Source organism: Synchiropus splendidus, chromosome 11 (genome assembly GCF_027744825.2).
Source record: "Synchiropus splendidus isolate RoL2022-P1 chromosome 11, RoL_Sspl_1.0, whole genome shotgun sequence".
NCBI classification, from domain to species: domain Eukaryota; kingdom Metazoa; phylum Chordata; class Actinopteri; order Syngnathiformes; family Callionymidae; genus Synchiropus; species Synchiropus splendidus.
In genome coordinates, this window is record NC_071344.1 from 4,734,703 (window position 1) to 4,759,467 (window position 24,765).

The 24,765-nt window shown below is 44.6% G+C and overlaps 1 protein-coding gene across 7 annotated transcripts in view; it reads left to right on the forward strand.

Annotated features, from left to right (window-relative positions):
* The window catches only part of fgf18a (fibroblast growth factor 18a), a 62,323-nt gene that overhangs the window by 33,787 nt on the left and 3,771 nt on the right, over positions 1-24,765 (forward strand). For 3 of the 7 annotated variants that reach the window (XM_053878305.1, XM_053878312.1, XM_053878306.1), the window contains 5 exons: positions 13,833-13,868; positions 16,581-16,721; positions 16,959-17,053; positions 17,122-17,202; positions 20,800-23,142. In XM_053878305.1, the coding sequence (XP_053734280.1) occupies positions 23,111-23,142 (32 nt within the window). In that variant the 5' untranslated portion in view covers positions 13,833-13,868; positions 16,581-16,721; positions 16,959-17,053; positions 17,122-17,202; positions 20,800-23,110. Of the gene's footprint in view, positions 1-13,832; positions 13,869-15,562; positions 15,789-16,580; positions 16,722-16,958; positions 17,054-17,121; positions 17,203-20,799; positions 23,143-24,765 lie in introns of all 7 variants that reach the window. The other 4 variants (XM_053878307.1, XM_053878308.1, XM_053878310.1 and 1 more) reach the window with 4 other exon arrangements.

Below are 24,765 nucleotides of genomic sequence, written 5' to 3' on the forward strand. Positions count from 1 at the left end.
CTTTTAAATGCTCTCATTTAACATTTGATTTCATCCAAAGTGACTTACAAGTGAACGGCAATTGGGAAACAGCTCAGAAAAAAAACTCTGAAGTCATCATTCAGTTCTTAATCCATTTGGAAGCAGAGTTAAGTGGACAAAAAGAGGAAAGTTGGAGTCAAGACAGTGCCACTTAAAGATATAAATCAGGCATCCACTAGGGGTGAGTGGTACGGGCAGTGTAGAGGACAAATGAGGTGAAGTCGGCCTGTTCAACTCAACATTGTGACGCTCGATGATGGGTTAGTCTGAAGGACTTCAATCTTTATCGTAGTTGGAACATATTTTTTAATGACTGTATACTGTAAAGTGTCTTTGAGTGCCCTAGAAAAGCGCTGTATTAAACCGATTTATTATTATTAGATGAATAGTCACTGTGACCTTGACTTTGGTTACCTTTTAGGGTTAGTTCTGTACGGATGAGTCTTAGAGTTAGTTGAGTTTTTCACTCTGATCCAGCTTGAATAGTGTACTCAACTTCATGAGAAACAGCAGCTTCTTGATGACCGGACCCGAGCCTTGAAGGCTTCCTTCAAAAAGGTTGTCAATACCCAACACATTCTCACTACTGTGGTGTTGAATATCGACTGCTGTCAAGCTGACTTTTGCACCCAATGTTGACGCAGAAGTCAGCCTTCATTGGTGTTTCAATGGTAGCGTTCAAAAAGAGAGGATTTGCACCTCGCTTATGGTGCCAACATGTGAGTGAAAGGCTTGATCATATTACGTGATATTTATACCAAGTTGAATTTCCAGAGCACCGCACCATGGCATATGTTATCTTGTCTTTTGTAGCATGTTGCCTACAGCAATAGGAAACGCCTCGGAAGGTGAAACATTTGCTTAAACTGGAAAGCCTAATGCACCAACGTGCAGCGCTGAAGACTGGCTTTTGCATCACTCTGGGATACACAAGTCCTCTTGAGAATAGTCGATATTTCATGCCTCGGGGGGGGAGAATGTGTTGGAATACGCAAGAAGCAGGAGAACCCGTGTACCGTTTCAAGCCAGACCTGATTGAGTCCCTCGCATGCCAAATCACCAGGAGCTACATCTGCGCCTCATCGCCACGACTCACCGCACCAGACGCACACAATCCAAGTCAACACAAACCTAGGTGGGGAACATTTCCACTCTAGCTTAGGAATCTCTTGGGAGATCTCAGAGATGGCTGGGAAAGGAATGGCTTGGACTTACAAGGTGAAACTGTAGCTCCTTTGGCCCAACAACAATCTCTCCTGTCTTCCTCCGTAATCCAAACTCCTGTCTCCTGGCTGATACAGCATCTGTGCTTTATTAAACATATTAGTGTTACACAAGAATCTGGGGCACAGAACAACAACATTTGCTAAATATTGTGTTTATTGAAGTTAAAAATGCATACAATTGTGGTTGTGAGTTTGCTTGAAAGCCCTTCAATCTGATTAATCATGAAAACAAAGTGGCATCGGGAAGGAAAATAAACCCGACACAGAGCGCTGGTGGAGAACTCGCCCATGCTGTGTACCTGACTAGGTTTGGATTTTGGCCAGAGCCAGAGAAGCGGGTCAGGGGCTACAGTCTGTGGGAGATCTGTTTGCAGTCTGATCTCCGTGTGTGTTTTTGTGTTTAGCGTGGTTTAGTCAGTCTCTGATTTACAAACATTTAATGCCCCACTGCTGTGCTGTTTCATTTTTCATTTACTTGCAGCCCAAGGCCATGTCCCAAATTGTAGACTGCTACGCAGCACACCGTGGCACTCTCTGAGCACCTCCCCTCCTCATTGTCTGGTCTGGTCTGAAGAGATGAGGACCTGCTGGTGACCCCGATCCTTCCAACGCACACACACACACACACACACACACACACACACACACACACACACACAACACACATTCTTGCACTTTTCAATATGCACACTCGCACAAATCCAAGCAGAATGCAGACATATATATCCACATATATATACAAGTGAGCCAAGAAAACACAGACAGATACGTAGACAGAACACACACGTACTGAGGACATCCAGAACCAGCCGTCTAATTCCACTAATTCTTAAAAAATCTGCAGAGACAGACAGCAGCCAAGGACACAGAAAGACAAGCTATACAAACCCCCCTAAAGCGGCACTGCATAGCTTTTTATATTCTTGTCTGCTAACTATAATTAAAACCAAAAAAATCTGAATGGATGTGGCTCGGAAATCTTCCCGTAACTGTGACGCAGCAGAAGAGCTTCGGCCATACAGCCAGCTTTGTCCTAAAAATGACTGCATGAATACATATTACGAGATATTTATGAGACATGACAAGTTGCGGTTTGATAATGCTGCTGATTCAAACAAGTTAAAATCCTATTTTAAAGACTCCAAACCAAGAACAGTCCACCAAAACGATCCTCAAATGCTGACAATTCTTGGACTGTGGGATGCTTATGTTTATTAACTTTACTCTAAATCAATTTTCTACTGCTTAGCAAGGAGTCGGTCGTGTGGGGAGCAGCTGAAGATGCCCACAAGAAACGGAAAAATATTAACAATAAAGAGCTGGGGATAATATTAAAAATAAGAGTTTTAGACCAAACACCATACAAGTTTCATTGATTCTTAAACCCTACATTCTTCAACTTAAAAGCCCTTGAGTTTTGATATCGGTAAAGTAATTAAATTTTCATATTAGTGAAAGCAGTTTGACCAAATTTAAACACCCAAAAAGAGTAAAGAATCCAAAAATAATCCTGCTGAGGTGAAAATTTGTATCATTTATCCCATGTCCAATTTCTGACTGAAAATATCTGTGCATAAATATTTGACTTACGTGGCCCGCAAACGCCAGACATGCCAATCTGCCATTCAGAAACGTAACTTGAAAAACACATGCCTCTGGGAGGGAGCTCATTTCAAATATGAACATACAATCCAATCAATTCTACAACAGAATTATGTTCATCTCTCAGCAAAAACCACCAAGACTGGAACTCAGTTTACCCCTTACGCCCAACTACAGGGTTCTCCCCAGCACTTTAGTGAAGAGTGACCCCCCCTCACCGTCAGTCAATGAAAGTGGCCTCCGCCTTTTAAGGTACTGTAGACTGTCAAGGATGTACAATGTGCTCTGACATGCTCCCGACCACCCCTACAAAACAACAGACCAAATTGGAATTGCTTTTTTTCATGAAAAATTGAAATCCATTCGCATCATTCAAGTTGTGCCAACCACCAATAGTTGCGTGCGTGCGCATGAACACACAAGCACGCAGACACACACCTGGGGTTTAGCTAGAACTCTGAGAACTCTGCAGTCTTCGAGCTGTCTGGATCACTTAAAGTAAGCGCAGCTCCTGAGGAGCTTCTGACAGACGGAGAAAACACACATGCGCACACACACTGTGATGAGTAAACTGTTGGAGAAGAAGACCTGACTAAGCTGAATTTTCCCTACTCCCCTTTCCTATTTTCCATCTGCCTCAGCGCAGGAGAACCTGCATGGGGAAAAATAATGCCCACCATACACTCATCACCCCATCGCTTTGACAATCTCCTGAGTCTGCTCCACAATTTCACCTCTTGGTTCCCAGGCAGCTTCCTCGCAGTCCAGTGCTTTAAGTCCTTGTACGAAATCGCCCCGCGCCCCCCACCAACACTGTCATGTTTGTGGTGCTCTGTGGTTGACCAACAGTCAGTAACAAGTGCAATAGTGTGGGCCAAACTGCCTGCCTCTCTGCCCAAATTACACGGGACAGTCCCAATTACCCTGTGGCCAACCAAAGCATTTCCTGGGCTAGCGCTGCTGACGCGTGCCCCCCTTTTGCTGTGGTTACATGGGGTGTCATTAGATGCTTGTTTTACTGTAACCCCAAGAACATACTCGCTGGCCGCATCCACGCCACAGGAAGTGCCACTGCAATGTTCCAATAACCTTGCTGGGCTTGATGAATGACAAATGTTGGAACTTTAGTGGTAACAATTGGGCTCATAGTAAATTCCTGCTAGTCCAGTGGGAGATGCAAAAAGAATGCTGTGAGGAAAATATGAAATTCAAGACAAGTTGATGCAGGGATTTCTGGGAAAGAGAGCTCTTTTTTGGTTTGCTTTATTTATTTTTTTCTTCATATTAAAGAACTTGGATTTAACCAGGAGAGATTCTTGGACAGCACGCAAGGTGCGCTGCACAGATGTGAGCGTATTAATCATTTACTGTAATGCTGCGCAACATGTCAGATACCAGACGTGTCAGCGCAAAGAAAATACATTAACAATGTTTAGTAAGAAAGTGGTGTTAAGGGGACACTCGCAGACTGTCATAATAGAGTAATTATCCATCCAGGAAAAGCTAATTGAAGCAAGTGAAAGAGTCGATGACGTCAGATGAACATGGACCAACATTTTCACCTGCTCAGTTTCATATTTCCCACCTCTCCTCCCCATGTGTCCATCTGAGTCTGGCCTCCCTAAATTGGCTGTCCTTCTGATTCAGTCCTGTCTAATCTGGTTCTTTCTGGTATTGCACTCCTGCGGTCAGTCTTTTTGTCTGAGTCTCTACATCAGATCCCTCTGCACTCCCCTCTTTACTTTCCTTGTTCACTGTCCTTTGCGCTGAGTCCCAAATACTTGACCTGAAGTGTTTTCACATCCTCTTCTTCCTGCATCTTTACTCTTCCTCTCCTCTCATCTGGAGAGAAATCACTGTATCACTATATCATCGGCAAACATCATCATCCTCTGAGACACCTCCAACGACTCTTGACTCTTGGTGACTTAAAAAACTATTAAAAGACGGAAGCAACTCTCTGTGTGCCAATAGTAGGGGTGAATGAACAAGATGAGTAGTCAATTGCATTGAATTCCTATTAGAAATCAAATTTTTACTTATTTTTAAACAAAGAACAAGGCAAAAAAAAAAAATGTTGTAAATGCTTTTTCTTCCCTTATAATCCACCATGGAAAACAACAAAAAAATATATTAAATTAAAGTTAATTATATAAAAGAAATGCTGAGGCTAACTAGCTGAGATGGGGAAAGTACCAACGCAAATGACTGGAGAAAAACAATCCCAAAGTCACTTGCAATACACAGGCTTCGCAACCAACATCACCACCTCCATTGATGATTGGCTCAAACACCAATGAACATGTTTACAAAAAAGATTGGATCTGTTCTTGTGGATTATAGGACCGTCGCAACTGCCACCTGCTGTCCGATTGAGCGCATTACGTTCAACAGCATTTCAAATGCTAATAAAAAGGTATTCTATAGATCAAACAGATGTCGGCCAATAATATCGATTAAAAACCCCAAGGCAGGTGAAAATGGGTGACTTGGGTTTAACACATTGATTCAAATATCATGAGTCACAATTCCAAAACGATCAGACATTTTTCAGATTACAGTAACACATCTGAAGGCCAGGAAATGAAATTTGATAAATCGCAGGAGGTTCTTAGAGGTTACATTGTTGATGCTGCCAGTTACACGAGGCCATTCTTACTGGAGAGGAAGGCTAAAAATAAACAAGGTTGAAATCATTGCAGAAAATTGCAAAGGAAAAAAATGCGACACCATCGGGATCAAAGTTTTTGAGAGCGGTTTGGCGCTGTGTGGCGGAGCCTGACGCAATAGCCGAGAAGAGAGCGGGATTAGCTAAATGACTGAGATGAAGGAATGCTCCTCGGTGTCGCTCTCCTTCTCACTCCATCTCGGATTCTGAGCATCATCGAGGCTCAATGGTGTGCAGCAGCTGCGCACAAGCGCACGTGTGTGATCAATTTGTACGCATACATTTCAAAGTCTGTTTATGCTCACATGTGTATTGTACATATTAATATTCGTCTGTCAATCTGTCAGCATTAATGTACACCATGTGCATGTGTGCACAGTGTGTGTTTGTGTGTGTCTACATGTGATGAATCTTCTTCAAGTTGCCCATCTGGTGCTGCTATACAGAGAAGCTCAGCCAGCTCCCTAATAGCTTCAATAAGCCTGTGGTTTGCCGCCTCATACACACATATACACATAAAATGCACACACAGCCACACACAAATACTTGTACACTTAACACGAAACTTAGCACACATGATGTTTTACTGTTATTCTTCCTCTAAAAAAGAGGCAAAAATGATAGTTTATTTACTTTGAGTGCTGGAGCTGTTGCAACACAGTCTGCCGGTAACAGATCGACGAAAAAAAAAGAAGCAGCACAACACACAAAAGAACTTGACTGCAAGTGTGTGGACATTAGAAAAACATGGGGTCCATGATAAAGATGACAACAGCTTTGTGGGGGTGAGTTTGTCAGCCCGGTTGGACCGCGAGCGAAAAGTGCTAATACTCTATCTAGACCACTTGCGCTATCTTTGCAGGTATTTTTCTCCAAACAGTTTGTAAGTATCTGGTGAGATTAATTAGCATTCCACCCAAGTATTTGAAATATTCCAAGGCATATTTTTGTTTGTCCATGTCTGCAGTGGGAGCGCTGGGCCAGGAGTGAGCTGGTCAAGCCAGAGTGTCTTTCCAGCAACTCGGACTGTATTGGGTTCACTTCCAATAAACAGAGGGGTTATTTACATTTGGGGGAAAATATGCCATTTCAAATATGCCTTACAAGTCATTTCTAGCCAAATAAATATTTTCAACACATGTAAACAGGACAAATTGTCAACTTAAGTTCGACCCGATTCCCCTGGATGTGGTGGATTACACTCAGATTCAAAGCCAGGCTGTTCCAGTTTGACCAACAAAACAGCTCTCTCTTCAACTCCATGTTTACTTGAAACCTCTTGGGAAAATCTTGGTTTTGCCAGTGTACACACGCCTTATGTGGTTTTTGGGGTTTACCTAAGAGTTCCTACAGGTGCTTGAGGGAGTGCGCTGCAGATAAGGTGGAGGGAGAGTTTGTTTGCAATATGGCGTGAGATAGTGCGAGGAGATTTAAAGGCTCAATGACAGATCACACAAGAATACACTTGAGCATGTACCGAAAGAAGTCCACACATACACCAGGCGTGTCGCCTCACTCCTGTTTAAAGATGGCACCCTTTCAAGCTAGTTAAAACCTCTTTCCATCAAGTGCATGTCTCAAACTCAAGGCCTGTGGGCCAAATCTAGCTTGCAACATCAGTTTATACGGACAGGCTTGAAATATGTACTTAACTTAAATTTATAATGAAGTCTTCCAAAAGCCTCACATGCATGTCGATATCATGACCAATAGAGGTTACTGCGAAAGCTAAGCTGTTTGTTGGAGTGTTTGTAAATGTCGTGGGGAAAAACTGTGCATCTAGAGAGGAATTCCATAAAATGGCAGATAGTGTTGTGCTGAAACGGAATGTGCCGTTGTGATTTACATACTGTCGCAGATGTTTATGTAATCCACTGGAAATACTGTTGCCTATCTGTCAAGTAATATTGATGATGATGATGATGATGGCGGCTAGGCATCATCTCTCTCTCCCTCTACTGCTATCCTCACTATATTCTCTCCTGCAACCACCACATCTGCCTCTGTCCATCTGTTTTCGATCTTTATTCACACACAAAAACATTCATATGAATACACCCACAAATTCTCAGATTGAAGTGACAGGTGTCCACTATCTGTCTGTGTAAAGCAGTAACTACATCAGTCTTCATATTTGCTGCTTGGCTTGTTTAAATGCAGCGATGCTTCCCGTCACGCTTTTGTAACAATGGAACCTAAAGGTTCAATACAGAGCTATCAGTTGTTCACTACAGAGCGCTACATGTAAGTTCAGACTAAGAGGTTTTGACACCTTCAAAAACTTGCAGTGGCAACACCATCTCACTCTTAAGGCGTCAAATATTTGCATCCCAGAGTAACACTAGAGTCAGCTGTCTGAGTTGCGTGTTGACAAGTTAACCTTTCCACTGAAGCACGTTCCCCCTTCTGCTGCATTTCCCGATGCCATAGATAAGCCTTCCAGGTTAAGCCTCGGGGTGGCAATCCGAACCATTTCATATATTGCGCCTCAAATGACGGTTCAATGCCAACAATTTTTGATAAAAGGCATACAGCCTTTTCATTCTTTCTCCTTGTAAACTGTTCCAGATCCTTGTTATTGGATGGCTAATATGGCAATTGCAGGCATTCCCCTTAAGCCGGGAAAAAAACCAAAAAAAAAAACGGAATAAACTGTTTATACAAAAGCGGCGCTGGAGCCTTTTGTTGTGGTGGGGACCTGTCTTTTATTAGCCGCCTGAAAAGCCTTCAAAGGCTGGAAAGACAGAGGACATGCCAGCAGACGACGGTATACAAGGAAAGAGGAGGGACGGGAAGGGAGTGATGCATGGTGGAGCAAGGGGTGTCTTGAAAGGGGATAGGGCAAAAAAAGAGGCAGAATTGCAGATTGTGGAAATAAATATGTGCAGGGAGACCGCAAACGTCGTGATGGAGGACTGAGACCTATAGCTTGGCTGAGAAGGCAGCAAGTGTAGGACAGCTTGGAATGAAACCGAGGTCCTGGGACAGCTCCAGGTGGACCCCGCTGGAGGCAAACTGTTCAGCCTTGTTCTCAAATTTTTTACACTGGCAGGGCTTTCACAGAGCCTCAAACTGATCTTGTTTGTTTTTCTTTAAACCTTCACAGGGGACGTGTAGCGGTTGGACCATGATTGTATAAAAATGCATAAAATAACACGCTCAAGAGAGAGGAATATATTGGGTGATTGATGGAAGAAGCAAAGCATTGCATAATTTGAATTCTATCTTAGAGTTATTAATGCTTAGATCCCATCCGTAAGGTTCCCTCTTCAAAGTATTACCACTTCAGCCCATTATCAGTGAGTAATGTCTGAGTTTATAGTAAGCATCATATTCACCTGTACATGTTTAACACAAATGGAAAAGGAAAGATCATTATTTATCTTTCATTTCTGCGATGAATTATTGCACATCATTTCTGTCTATTGCAAATCTTTCAAGAGGCGCTTCTGGGACATGATGGAAACCAGGGGTCAAGGCATCGTAGCTTGGAAAAAGGCGCCGCAAGCCAACTTCCGAGTTTAATAACATTGTCTGACCAAAGACGATTTTAAATTTAATTAAGACCAAATTACCATCTAAACCCACAAGAGTTTGTCACTTTTTATCTACAGCAGTGGTTCTTAAGCTTTTTGATCTTGGGGCCCACCTTTCCCCCTGCAAATGGCCCCGGGGCCCATTCAAGCAATAGAACTGATTCATTACTCTTTCTTTCATTTGTGATCAATAACCATATTTGATCTACATTAATCTATGTGTAAACAAACCATGTGGTCATCGCAAATATATTTATTTGTCATTGAAAAGTCCAACCAGGTACAAGTCATAATCATCAAATTTAATAAAGAAAAAAAAACCGCACTTGATGCAAACTGCTGAGAAAATTGTAAAAACTGAATACAATACAGTTAAATAAATATAATAAAACCATGTCTAAATGTCATAAAATAAAAATTGTATATTTTATTTAAAGTCCAAAGAATCTATAAATGAAGTTCTACTGTGAGTGTTATACAAGCTACTTTCAGAACACTACTGCCACCTGCTGTCCCAATGCAATCATAGCTATCAATGACATTTGAAGTGCTTAAAAAGGTATCACAAACTGACTATCATCAAGATGACTTTTATTTAGTCAGCTTTATTAGTAGCATGTTAGTGTAGGCGTTTCAAGTGAGTCAATAATGTTGCCTTGTGTACCCATGTACTAAGTCCTATACTGTACATACTAAGTGATATGAACGCATCTTTGAAGAGCAGAACTTTTCAGAGTACCCCTCCATGATACATCAACTACGGTACGTTTCTGTGTGTAGGACAGTTTGGCGTCCCGCTGCTTACAGTATCCAGAAATCCAGCAGGAGGGGGTAACTTCTTTTCCACCCTGGCATGCAGTAGACAACAGTACATATATGTCATTGGGTGTTAAAAAAATGAAAACATTTGTTTTGTTTTTTTCCCCTTGACAAATGACACTGAAATGAACTGTCATACAAATTAACAAATCTGAAGTCAAACTGCATAGGACATCAAAATGTACCCAGCACAGTCCAAAAATCCCTCTCATGGCGCCACAACATGACAAGTCCAGTCGGCACAAAGTGTTGGGAACATAAAGGTCAAGACTGAAACAAGTTAGCGTGACATAATCTGCAAAACAGTTCATCTTTGACTGTTGGTAGGTGTCTGTCTTCAGCGCCCTGTGAGGGACTGGCCCCTCACTCACGGTGATCCCGGCCTCGTGCCCTAAGTTGCGGTGATAGCAGCAGCCCCTCCCCATTAAAACCAATGAATGAACCTCTTCGCTGCGCAGGCACCCTTGAGCAGTACTGTTAATTCATTCCTGAGATTTATGTCGCAATGTAACGTTGTGCATGTGCACGGTCGACGTACTGGAAGCCAAATCAAGTGCTCTGCTTTAAATAAGACTCACAATCAGCAAAGTGGCAGCAAGAAATGACATCAACGCAGCTGGGTCCCCAGCTGGAGCACAGAAAGGACTTTGGCACATGTGCTTGTGCGAGTGTGTCTGTGTGCACGCGCATGTGTGAGTCACCTCGTCATGGAGCAGTATAAGCTGATATAAAAAATGTGAACACTTAGTGCAATTATTTACTCGCATGGCAAAGCGCACGCAGGCCGATGCAGACTCGGTGCGTGCGTGCGTGCGTGCGCGCGCTGGCCTATACAGTGGCTGAGAACGTAAGCAAGATTTCCATTCTCAGCGGTCACATCAGTCTCTCTGCATATTCTGTACCTTGGTGCTATTGAAGCAGACAGTGCTGAGGTGAGGAAAAACATCAGGAATTTCATCTGCCATTGATTAAGCCCATTAAGGCTGGTGTCTGATGTCTTTTACACTCATTTCACACACCCAGACAGGCAGCTGCCCTCACAAACTCACACACACTACACACACAATCTCATGTTCTCCTCACACCACAACCAAGACTACTATAGACCAAGTGACTCACCACGGAACACTGTCGTGATCCACATTAATACGTGAGCATACGAGTGTGTGTGTGCGCGCGCACGTGTGTGTAGTAAGTGTCCAGTGTGCGTAGTGGGTGTGAGAGAATTTTCACAGTTTAAGTCATGTATGCCGGAAAATACTGATCATTAACTTCCAACCAGCATGAAAACCCCATAAAGAGCCAAAACACACTCAACCTTGTTTTTATAAGAACACGTACGTACACACCAGCCTTTTGATCATCGACCCAACATTGACGCAAATAAAATCACACACACAGACACCAGGTGAACTTCTCCTACTGACGGAATTGAAGACTTTCTGGCTTCGCAAAGATTGACACGCAGGTGTTTAGCATTACTCCATATTCACTTATAAAAGTAAATGCTAACATCTGACGTGATTATGCTGCGCTCAAAGTATCCCTGCTTCATCATACTCCAGCTAGCACTTCTTTACAGCAGCCTCCTGGGTTGGATCAGACCTAGGCAAAGTGCGGCCCTTTTGACTGTGTTTATGTGGCCCTCCTGGGGTCAACTATAAAACTGGTCAGGTCTGAATGTTTCTGACAATTTTATTTCCTGCATTTTTCTGTTCAGTATGATGAAACTGAAATATATATATTTTTTTGCTTCATTGTTCGTCTTTTCAGTGTCAGACTTATTATTATTAGTATTTCATGTCCTTTAAAATACATGGTAATTGAAAAGACACGACGAAACAACATTTTTTGTGTCCATTTTTGTGTTATATCATAATTACGAATAATATCCCAGAGGTTTTCAAACTGTGGGGCGGGGACCCTGTGTCATGACAGGGTGGGACTACTATGAACACTTTTCATTGTTGCGTTACACCCAGCAGATGGAGCTAATTTTACTACCAAGCATCTTTGAAACGCCACCACAGGGGTCAGTTAAAAAAACAAATTTTCACCACAAGCATGGAGGAGTTTGTGAAAGAACTACCCTTTAAACACAAAGCAAAACGACACTCCTATCTTGCCTATGGCTTCACCTGTACAACAATGGCTGTGGAGGAAAGACCACAGTGTGTACTGTCTCACAATAGTGGCCACTGACAGTATGAAGCCGGAAAACTGTGTGTGTGTGTGGTGTTTGTGTTTGTGTTGCTGGTGGGAGCAAAAAAATTTGGGAACCACTGTAACATCCTCACTCGATTTCTTTCCCCATTTAAGTTTTTTTCCCTCATCACATCCTTTCTTTGGGTTTGAAGGCCCCCTCATAAGTGTCTGAGTACTATCCTCATTACTTGAGTTTTTTGGTCACACTGTTGAAAAGCAGTTGAAAAGATGAGTCGCACACTTTGACCTACACTGGAAATTTGCCGACTTTATTGTTTATAATAGTTATTATTGATTAAAAACCTTGCTGCTGACATTTTGCTAAACAAACTTTTGTTTCCAGTTACAATTGTATTCACATCTACAACCATTTGTAAAAGTCACTGCAAGAACTTCTGATTTGTAAAAGCCGACATATAAATGAAAGATGTGTTCAGGAGACATTGGTGAACTTTGAATGTCTTTGGCTGGGTTTGGTGCTGAACTGAAGATTCCTCTGGTGTAAAACATTAGTGACTCAAATTTAATTTGGGACATGACTAACCAGTTGCGGTAAATGAATAATGAAGAGGCTTCCTTCCCGGTGTTTTGCCAGAAGCTGAGCGAGCAGAGCATCACTGAGCTCCAGGCGTGAACTGTGTCGAGGATGTTACAGTTTACAGCACACGTTTACAACTTGCTCGAAACACTCTGACGCAGCGCAACCACAAAATATATCCTGAAGAGTTGAGGAACTGGTCAACGATCATGACCCACAGGAAAACTTGGTGATTTGTATGTTGATTTTTTGATGGATAGACTGATTGGCTGAGATCTCTTGGAGTTTTGTTTCAGAAAAGCCGAGTTGGATTTCACGTTTCTTTATCCATGCAGATATATCAGACAAGCAGAGCTCTCTGCCAAGCCCGTGGGGTCATGTGACTAATGCTCTAGTGCGGCGGAGCAGTGGAAATGGATGAGGTCTCCTCAGTGAACTTCCTGTTGTGTTGCCGTTGGTCACCATGTGTTCCGTTGGGTTCGTTCACGTTCAAATCCATGTGAAAAACATGAAACATGCCGACCACTGATATCCTCTGAAGCCTTGCCAATATGTAACTCATAACTACAGCTATTTAATTTTTAAAAAAGAAAGCATAATCAAAACGTTGTTCTAAATTAATCTCAAATAAAACTCGATTGGATGCCATGTTGGATTAAGCGCCTCTGACCCCAGAAATGTATTAAAGACAATATGGAATACTTTTACTCAATTTCCTGTATGAGTAGCTTTATATAATAAGTTAGCATAATATTTGCTGTCAGTTTTTAGTGTCTGACTACAGTATATGAGTGACAGACTAGTCTGACAGTGTTGCCCTGAGATATTTAAATTTAATTTTTATTGCGCATCAGTAGACAACAGTGAGTGTGGGGGGTCTTTTGCAGCTAAATAGTTGTAAATATCCAGCTCGAGATTAATGGCATAAAAGGCCTATGCTTGAGAATATCATAAACTAAAGCACAAAAAAGAAAAATGTCTGAATGTGTATAACTGTTTCATAATAAACTGAAAGGAAAACAACTTTTTTTATCAACTATATTGACATTGTTTGCACCATTATTGGAACAGAGAAACACCATTGGAATAATGTGTGGATCCAAGTCTAGAATTTGTGGTTTTAATCCTTTGTTGTTGTTCATCCGCTTGTCCGTGGGTGGGTTGGCCTTCAGGTCTTAATGATTTGTTCACTGAATTCCTTATTTCTCTCAATATAGCAGAAGATAAGAGGCCAGGCTTCAGACGGAGACAAGGTGAGGAAGGACATTGACCAGTAATGATCACACACCAGAACGTCTCAGTCCTGAGAGCTTATTGTTGCTGAATTGTTCATCTTTTTGTTGCTTTCCCTGCCGCTTCCTAAAATCCAACAGATCTGCCACATTCCATATTTCCATCAGGAGAAAGAGCCCTGGCTCTTCTGCTCTCCAAATGTCCGCAGCTCTGTCCAACACAGCCTCTGTTTCCAGAATCCCTTTACGTGCCACATTATAAGGCCTTTCCAGCGCTTGACTTTCCCTCCACCCGTCTCTCTTTATACATGACTGTCACTTTTATTTCCCTGAAAAAGAAGTACGGGTAAGTGAGCGCAGGTGTTATCAGTATCCAGTCCAAAAGTGGCTTGCCTCGATGTGTCCCGAAGAATGGAGGCAGTGGGAGGGGCAGGTGTGGCAAGTCTCCTGAAAGGTCAAAGCCGATCAGCATGTGTTCAGTAGGTGGAAATACGGGCAAGGAATGGAGAGAAAGAGGAGAGTAAAACAACAGGCCAAGTGGAGGAGAGAAGAATAGGGAGAGAACCTCCTGAGTGCTTTTTCGCTCCAACGGGACAAAAGGTTACAGCATGACGGGGGTAGGTGTTAGGTGATGTGTGACAAGTCCAAATTAAAGATGACATAATGGTGGGGGCCAGGATGGGGTCCAATCTGGGGGCCGACTGAGACGTAGGGTGGGGGCAGGCCGTGGCAACCAAGCGGAGGTGGGCCATGCTGCGCTGAGCTGGGCAGCAGGGGGCTACCCTGCAGGCTCCTCCATATGGAAAGCGTTAGCATAGCAATTTCTAATGAAATGCAGGCTGACGTCAGACAGACACCCACCCATTGTTTTGCTGCCTAATTTGTTATAATATTTGTCTTACAAATGAGGATTTCGCCGGTGGAAGAATGTGAGACTACAGCAAAGTGTTTTACAGTAAGAGCCCATCATTTAGTAAGCCAAATGGTGTTTGACCAAAGGTTTAAAAAAATCTTGGGGACTTAGCATAAGTGCTAACTTGAGAAGGGCCAGGGCCTCCTCCGTCTAGGTGGGAGGTATAGGGCCTGGACGGTGGGAATACTGAGGGAGGGGCCGCTGTTGGGAACTGGAGTACGTGTTAATTGCATGTGGAAGTTTTTTTCTTTTGCGTTGCCATTAAATTTAACACAACAAATTCCTCCGAATTCATACGCGGCTGCTTGCCCACAGTCTGCTGCACACGGCAGTGAACATTTCTTTCTGACTTCCTCCTGAAGTCCATTCACACACTTTTCCGACACGCAGAGAAGACTTCCGAAAATAGCCTCTGTGGAGCATGTTTTAGGGCGCTTTTGTTATTCCAGAAGAAGTCGTGCTGTAATAAAGCACCACCTGGGCATCTGGCAAAAGTCACGGCAAAGAAAAGAGGATGTGGAGAGGGAGGAAGATGCTGTCAATGGAAAGAATGAAAGGGTGACAAAATGAACAAATGGAGACTGAGGAAAGACAAGAGAGTGGAGGAAAGATTCATGAAGAATGGGGGTGACGGAATGTGCGTATGACTTCCCCCATACACACCTCTGACTCTTGCCCACTCACTTTGACATGTCAGTTCCAAGGTGCTTTATTGCTGTGAGTAATGATGGGAGGTGCTGCCAGGGTAATTACACAGCACATTAAAGGGTTTTATAAACATTACAGTTCCTCCTTTGCCCAGTGGCAGGGCTAAAGGGGCAGGAGGAGAGGAAAAACAGAATGAAAGAATTGGATGCAGCCATGCAGAGAAGAGAAGAGACGGAGGACAGGAAGCTCCTGGGAGAGTAAAGACGGGGGAGACTGACACAGAAAGGGGGCTCGAGTTCTGATCAGAAACTACGTCAGAAGCGATGGTTACCATGCGCTAGGATTCCATCACCGAGGCAGGAAAAACAGCAACATGCCAGGTTCAACACAAACCACATCTGCACTTCACATCATGCATGGTGTGTGAATGATACCTCTCTGAAATATATTCTCTTCGCTGGCTCGATATAAGCGCATAGACTTTCATAAGCACACACACACACAAAACTGTGCGCCGTCTGTCAGCGAGGTTCATGGCACTCCGCCGCGCACACGGAAACAACCGCGATCATTAAACACATTCAGTCAGTTTTGATTCGGTCGCTTCGATCAAAGGCAATTATCTTGTACATCTTCACAAGAGACACAAACCAGGCCGTGTCCATCAGTGTCGGACGGAAAGCAGCTGCCACAACTGTGATTCTCCTCCAACTAGAAGTCATCACCTCCTTTTTTCCCCCAACCTCAGGAGTTTATATGAACCTTATTTTGTAGTGAAGCTTTTCATGTATTGTCTTGTGATCCTGATGAATGAGCTATCAGAAGAATGCTCACCGTGTTGACTCTCTTATATGGTGCTTCTGGTGATACATGACAGCAAAGATGCCGGTGCATTCCTTCAACACGAGCTTGTGTGGTACAGATACTCGTGCAAATGTTTTATTCCACCATCTGTTGACTAGTTGTTCTTAAACAACATCTGCAAATTTCAGCAAATTTGTTTTAACAAACATTTAAACACTTTAGATTTTGCAATAGATGACAAACGGCAATAAAAAGGGAAAAATGACGTCATATGATGCATTTTAAAAAGATTTTTTGGATGGGTGGGAAGAGGTTATGTTATGTTTTAAAACATCAAATAGCCCATTCTAGGTCCATCTCCTCCGCAGCACCTTCCACAGGAATCCTACGGTACCACGATTTTCAGTCTGCAGAGCTTCTCCACAACCAGGAAAAGAACCACACTCCTCCTGAATCTCATGGTCGACAACATATGAGATCCTCCCTCTAGCCTCGGTAGACTTTAACAGGTAGGTAACGGGTAAGAAGTGGATTCCACCTCAGTAGTACAGAGCCAGAAGGTCTATGCCGCATCGTAAATAAACTATACCATGGCCACAACTCCAAGTGCCTGCCTCAACAAAGGAGGCGTACACAAATATTCCTCAGTCTTCCTCATTTTGTGGTTGAACTTCTGCAAAGGTCTTGAGGAAAAGATCTTCTCCGACAGTTGCATCTTCCAATCATTGACATATTTGTCTGTCCAGTCAGCTCCACTCAACACTGCCGACATCTGAGGTCTTCATGGAAAACCTGATGAGTTTGGAGGTCAAGAAAAGAAGGATCATTTGGGCTAAGATTGGTGAGTTTGTACCCTATTATGATGACCTCTCATATGACACTGGCCTGACTAGAGGAATCACTTTCCAGGTGGAGGACCAAGCCAGCCAACACCTGGGCAACTCCGGACACTGGAGGAGACTGCTGGTAGAGCAGCTCAGAACCCTTCAGGTCAGACCTCTGAGCACTGGGGTGAAACAAAAAGATTTCCTCAAGACAGTGCAGTAAAACAATGAAACCCTCTTCTCTCAGGGAATTGGGGACCATTTAGTGACAGAAGTCACAAAAATGCAATGGTGAAGTCAGACATGGCATCACAGCCAAACGGAACCGCATATGGACATGAAAAGACCAAGTGGCATTTGGCTTGGATGATTTAGGGTGAGGAAGAATGATCAGGTCTAAGGAGGTGGCAGAACTTGTTACCACATGATAAATGTAGCTGGTACTGTAAAATGACCCGCATGAGAGCTCCATGAATATAGCTAAGCTGTTGTGGAACAAGTTGTTTAAGTCAACTTGACAAGCATGTTTCTGACTATTTTGGTTTCCACTGACACGAGAACGTCTGAGGGCAACCACACAATAAATTCAACGACAGTAATAATACATATTTTCTTTTCAGTTTTGATCGATGGACTCAAGCACTTTAATGAAATGCGGTAAAAACCGATCCCTATTCTTAACAAGGAGACAAAACCTCAGCTCACCAAACAACTCAAGAATGATAGTGAGGCAATGCTCTGATGTGATTGGCTACTTTCACCACCAGTAATTAAAACCAGTGAGCCTCCCTCTAGACCACAGTCACTTTCTCCCGGGCTTTTGCATTTTCTCACCTGTCCTTCATCTGCTGCTTCACCTGCAACTTAGGTAAGACACTCCCTACAGCTGAGGGTGACACTCACATTCAATCCGACCTTTCAAACAAATTTAAAAAAACTATATCAGGTTTCATAGTGGTGGTTTTTATTACGGCGACCTTGACTCTCAAATTATAATCTCACCACACGGTGCCTTCAGAGTCCAAAGACGGTCGTCATTTCCCAAGTCATATTCCAACTTAAAAGGGTCATAGCAAAGTTATTCCAGTGCCTCAGCTGGATCGACTCAAGAGGCAACAGCTGCAATAGATACCAGAACAATGAATATCTAAATGTTGATTTTCATTGGATTAATATCAAAAAGAAAAAAAAACTAAAGCTGCAGACTGTGCACCACCAACATTGCTGCAATAATAAAAACAATCTTTTGCTTCTTCTCCAGCCAGGGCTCACTGTCATAATGCCTTTCAGCCATTTGATTCCTAATCTTACTTAACTGCAGCTGTAGATTCTCTCATCACACAGACACAGACAAGTGGTGAAAAGGTTCTCCTCTCAAAGACCCCGCACACGTTCCATAACTTTGCATGGGCCCCTTGTCATCAAAGCGCCGTTATTAAGTGCCTCGTACATTTACACATTGGGGAACAGTTTAAACTTGGCCCATGATTTACAAAGAAGGGATATTGATAGCAGAAAGCAGCGCTGGGCTGACAACTCAACATCTGATATGAGGCTAGCAGTCCATGTCTGCAGGTATTCATCAAAGCCACAGGCCTCACACAGGCCTAATTTATCATTATGACCGATGCAGCAATTCTCTATGGATCAAACTAGTTACTTTAGTTACTATTTGAGATAACTTAATATGTTCCTAAAGAATACAATAAATTACTGACGGACATTGAAGATACAATTGGACCTAAAAAAGGGGCGCCTGAGAGCAAAACTTGAGAAAAAAACATTCTTCATAAGTCAAGTAAAAAGGATGCCGTATATCCATCTATCGCCACTTATCCAAGGTTGAGTTACAGGGGCAGCAGTGAGTGCAAAGAGGCCTGGCCTTACCTCGCCTCCAATACTAAAGGGTTCCCAGGCAATGCAGAGGCGACAACTGTGGCACTGAAATATAGGAGCAGGGGACGCGACACCTTTGACGCGACAGGGGCCCACTTTCGGCACGTTTTAAGTGACACCTTTCAAGTGGCATTTGTCACGTAATAAAATCTGAAGTCGCAAAGTGCTAACCAATCAAAGCTGATCGTGGGGTTGCTGGAATTCAAGACTCACCAAGCTGATAGCACCTCAGATGGAGCTGATGGACTCAGTGGTTTTTTGCTTTTCATACACTTCCACAGTGGACAAACGGGAACAATTCAGCCGCCCCAGTCCAGCACATTAGATACCAACGACCACTCTGGTGAAAGTAGTACGACAAGTGTCGCCGGGTCACATTTGGTGTGAATGTACCGTTTTAATCCAGTGTCCAGAAGGTGTCCTAAAAACATGACAGAGCTACCTCAACTGACTTGTATCCATGTGAGGGAGCAGCAATTCCACTCCCAGATGACTGAGCTCTTCACACTATCTCTGAAAGCGTAGCTTCACTGCTGGAAAATCACACTTTGGGCCCAAACGCACTTACCATTCCACCCAAAGTCTTTGCTTGCTCTTTCTGGCAACATAAAGTGATTCCAACTTTTATCCTCATAATTGTCTCCAGTGAAATTTAACAATATGAGGGGTAGGAGTTTATCGTCTAAATAAACGCTGCGTGTAGGAACCATATTTCAATGAGTCACTGAGCCGTGATTTTCTTTCTCTCCGTCAGCAGCTTCATGTGTGTTCACCTTTACAACACATGGGTTTCCGCACTTGACTTGCCATCCACAGCTATCTGTCGTGACCCAACATCTGGCCTTTGACTCCAGCTGTTCTCCGTTTAAAGTCCACTTCCACTTACCCATAACATAGACAGCGGCACACCTGGCGTCTTCTGCACACTGACCTTGGGGTCAGGCCGCTGTGACCTCATATAATGAGAATGCTGTTTGGGGAATAGCTGGACTCTGATAGAGAAAGGACGAGCGCACGCAATGCACCCTGGGTCTTTGTCTGGGTGCTAACGATATTGACAAACCCTGATCGATGTTAATTGCTTGACAGAATGGCCGTATTGACCAGCCTCACTCGGTGTAGAAGCCTGCAGAGGAAGAGCGAGCCTGAGCGCTGAAGCCGCCGCCGCACCAAACATCTATTTCCTCCCCAATCATCCTGACAAGGAAGCACATTTCTCACCATATAGTCAAGCAACACGAGTGTTTTGTGTGGCACAGATGGTCCGACTTGAATCCCACTGATAGTGGCTCCACGACCTTGCACATGGGTGGTATGTGAATAAAAGTTTGTGTGCGTTTGTGTGTGTGTCCTCGCCAAGGATCAATAGGCACGGGCTGCAGAGAAAAAGACATGGGCGATCGATAAGCTGGCTGCAAACAAAAGGGAGGGGCTAAGTGATAGGAAAAAGCCAGGGTGATTAAAGAGATTGATAGAGAGGACAAGAAATGACAGAGGGCGAGAAGATGCAAGGGAACATGAGGGAGACGGCACCAGGACTGAAGCCTGTGGCCACGATCGAGCATCAAACTCTTGGTCATCGGGTCATTTTTGTGCTCTAGAAAAACATGCCACGATTAGCGTCGGTATCATTCTTGATGCAGGTGAGCTCCGAACTTATCACCGCAAGCGAGATCATCCCAGCTAAACTGAGCTGTATACAACTAAACAGAGTTCAGAGAATGAAAAGAGGAGCAGCATTCCAAGAACTATAGACTGTGTTCTAAACTTTTCTATCCGGGCTTAACGGTACCAGATGTGCCCCTCATCTCCAGAATGTGGTCAAATTCTTGTGCACAACATTTGCACTCGTCCCTCGCAGCAGCAGCAGCAGCAGCAGCACAGTGAGCGGCTCTGAAAAAGCAGCAGTCGCAGGTGCAAAGGCAGAAGGAGCCAGTGGAAGGAAAGAAGGCCAGAAGTTTGTCTATGGAGCATGACTGGAAAGGCATTCAACCACAATACCCCTGCCCTGCCCAGCGCAACCCTGGCAAGTCTCAGGACTGTGTGTGTGTGTGATTTGAAAGTACAATGTTGAAAAGAATAGGCCTATACTGGGAGCCAAGATAACTGTCCCTGATGTGAGAGTCCAACCCCTCCCACTTTCGCTCACACACACACACACACTCACTCACTCCCTCTCTCTCCACTCTATTCTCCTCTCTCAAAGTGTGTGTCAATGAAAGGTATGGCAGGAGTGCTGTGTTGGCTTGGCTGACCGTCTGCGGTTGTGCAGCGGTGAGAGGGAATTTTGGGAGCGCAGAGCGGGCGTTGCTGTCGAAATCCCTGAGAAATGTTCGTTTTGGATCCGTGTCCCTGCTTACATACCGCCCGCCTCCCTACTGTCTCTCGTCCTCTGTTTCATTTTCCCCTCTTAAGGTTGAAGCAACGTTATGAAACGGTGAATCGAAACAGCTCACGTACCTGCGTCCACGTGCCGTCTTCAGGGCCGAACTGTCCCGGGGCCTCTGAGGTCAAGACAGGTCAAAGGGACAGGTGTCTGGCATTGAAAAAAATAAATACTTATCGCTTATCACATTTCATGAATGAAATTTTAATTTTTAAAAAGTCGTTATATAAGCAGCCAATACTTGTTTTTGGAGTTATATTTTGTGTGTATTTTCAGTGGAAGTGTGGTCAGCATCGCATTGCGACTGACTAATCCCATTTTGATCCAATAAGTGTGCATGTGCGTGTGAGAGAAGGGGAGAGGTAGTGGGGGAGGGTTGGGGTGGGGTGGGAGTGAGAGGAGAGGAGAGGAGAGGAGAGGAGAGGAGAGGAGGGAGGATTGATCCGCGTCTGTTAAAATCTTGTTCTGTTTTTTCGTGAGTGAGGTCTGTGCCTGCCGACGCACCTCTCCTGCGCTGCCCCTCCGAGAGAAGCTTCTGCTGGAAGGAAAACTCCGGATTTCTTGGCTGAACATCTGCTGGATTCCAGAAAAGTGGATTTAAAAAAAAAAAGGCAAGCCTCTGCTCTCGGTTTTCTGCGATTTTGATTTCGTGTTTGTGGATGAATTGGAGGAGGGCGCCGAGGCGCGCTCGGGGTCGCTCAGTGGGATTGTCGAATTGTAACTTTTCTCGCTGAAAAGCTTCGTAGATGTTCCGCGGACGACCTTTTCATCTCTTTCTGCTCAGACGGAATGGACTTGGGTGCCCCCCCCACCCACCCAGAGAGAGTGCTTAAACTTTCTACTCAAGAAAAATAAATAAAAATATCGGATTGCATTTTCCCCCTTTCAAACGTTTTGGAGGTGATGTCATCGTGCTGTGTTTTGGCTGGTATCGTGCGGAGAAGACGCGTGAGAGAGGACTGGAGCTACGACCAGGCACCGAGCAGCAGCGGCTGAGGCAGCGGGGAAGTCCGGAAAATCAGGTGCAAAGTGCGGCTGTCATTTCCCCTCCGTGGCGAGAGTGGCTGAGTCCGCCACCCAGTCACAGCTGCTTCAAGCTCTCCATCCCTCCCCTTTCTCCTTGTCTTTATCCCTCATCCACTTCCAGCGGTTTGTTTAACACGAGCGTTTGCGCTGGAGCGCTGCGGGATCGCATCACTGCTGGTCACCTGGGCTCCAGAGCCGCTGAGTCTGCCTGAGAGCGCAGACATGCCCGAGATCGTGTCTCCTCTCTCCTTTGCTTCACCAAGTCTCGCTCTGTCTGTCACCGTGTCTGTTTTGCTTGGACTGCTCCTGCCTCTCACTTTTTTCCTGGGACATACAACCCTGTGTTTTTCGTCCAAGTACACACACAAAAACATTTGGAGACTAAAGGGTTTATGTGCACTGAAAGTTTGGATTATGCCCAGCATCCGACTGTCCATCTAGACACCGGCAACTGGAGTTAACCTCAGAGGTGATTTCACCTGCCTCGCTTCCTGTCAACTTTGTAACCTTTGCTGAGAAACAGCAGACTTCAGCCGTCAAGGTTCCATCACAGTGGAACCTCACACTCACCTTGCTCTTAAAATTTTGCCAACACCGGGAAAACCGAGGCTCGCCGATGCCAACAGGAGTGTCTGCTGACTCTTGGACCCTGCAGAGCCTACAGTGGATTCCCGCAAGAGAGTGGGACACTCTGGACTGTCGGACTGGCTCAGCCCCAGCAAGGAGACCATCTCTGGGCCAAGTTCCATAGTGGAGGGGGGAAGCAATGTGGTCCCTTCTTTCCACGCTGGCCGTCTTGTAAGTGATTTTAATAAGCGTACCTTGTAATGATTTGACCTTGTGCCGTGTCCACCATGTGTCGAAACTTTGAAAGAGAAGAGGCGGAGGTTGTCTGGCGATTACATGACTCCTCATCAGTCCCTATAGAAAACATGCCATGCAGAGCCGTGTGTTTTGATTGGCTGACAGTTCAGGGTCACTGGGTCAGAGTCAGGGCCATGTTACTCATAAAAACTGCCATAAACATCTCCATCACCATCTGTACTTACTCCAGGGATGGCCCACGCTGGCTTAGTGAAGGCCATTTTCCCATCGCAAAAAAATGATTTTCCCCCGATTGAAAATATTTCGAGTCAAATTACACAGGATTTATCTGCTGGGATGGGAATTGATAAGGTGCCAGGAGAAAATCTAGCGGAGGAGGACGCGGTCAGTGGGCTCAAGTTTGCCACGTTCAAGGTGTGCCGTGTTGAAAACCAGAAGATTTGTTTTTCTTTCTTTGTGTGGACCGCTTTTCTCCCAGATGGCAGTCATCTCCAGATACTTATCATTCTTCCCACAACCTGGACTGGGTGTGCGCTGCCGACTGTCCGACCTAACTGTCCACATCTGTCCTCCTCCCTCGCCTCTGCCCCTTTTTCCACCACTGTTTGCTCTGATCAAAACCATGAATTAATAGCTGGTGATCGGCGCCACCCCCGCTGCGTGAGGACTCGGCGATTGGTTTTCGGTGAGCACCGGCTGCACTATATCAGCTGCGCCGCTGATGCTTGAACTTAAAATATGCACGCGTTTGAAAAATGCCCTTTCACCAGTTGCAGTATCCCAAACTAAATCCATGGGCATCTCGCCCAAACAACCTGTTGCACATCAACTGTAGCCAAGTTGAAAACTCTCCAAGCTTTGTTCCACACTTGCGCCTGCTACTGCTGATACCACTTACACGCCCACTAGCATTACTACAGTTTCTCACCAAAGCCAACAGCTGAACATCTGAAAATCCTACACCACGCTGAAGCCCACTGCTACAGTGTTGGCCTACCACTCTAACCACAACTACACACAGCTGAAACCGCTGCTCTGTGCTGAGTCCCACCAGGCTGACCGCTCTCTCTCTGCCCAGTCCTCTGTGCTTAAGCGGCCTGGTCTAACCGCAGCATTCGTATGATGGATCTGCTGGGACGCAGGTTTATGATGTCAGACCTTTGCTTGTTTTGGCTGACAAGCAAAACTGGGCTTTCCCTCCCTCCATACCTCCTTCTGCCTTTTCTCTCACAAACTTTTAGGTCTCCGGTTTTCTCATCCCTCCCCCACCCTGACTTATCCTGTCTCCCCCTTTCCTCCTTCCTTTACTTTCTCCCGGTGGCTGGCATAATATGGAGTGTCTGTGGTTTCTGTGGGAGCTGGGGAATCCAGTGCTGAGGCACTTTTCCTGCAGTGTCCTCGGCAGCGGTGCGGCCGTGGTGTTTTAACAGCTGAGAGTCCTCACAATGCACAGGCGCTCAAGTTTTTAGCGTCAATGCCTGGGATGTTTGCATTTATAAGAATGAGTCAAGGGCGAAGATATCAGCCAGTGGGAAGGAGAGATTGGGTGGAGAAGGGGAAAGCAATGGCCATATGAGTTGAAACCCCTCCTCCTCT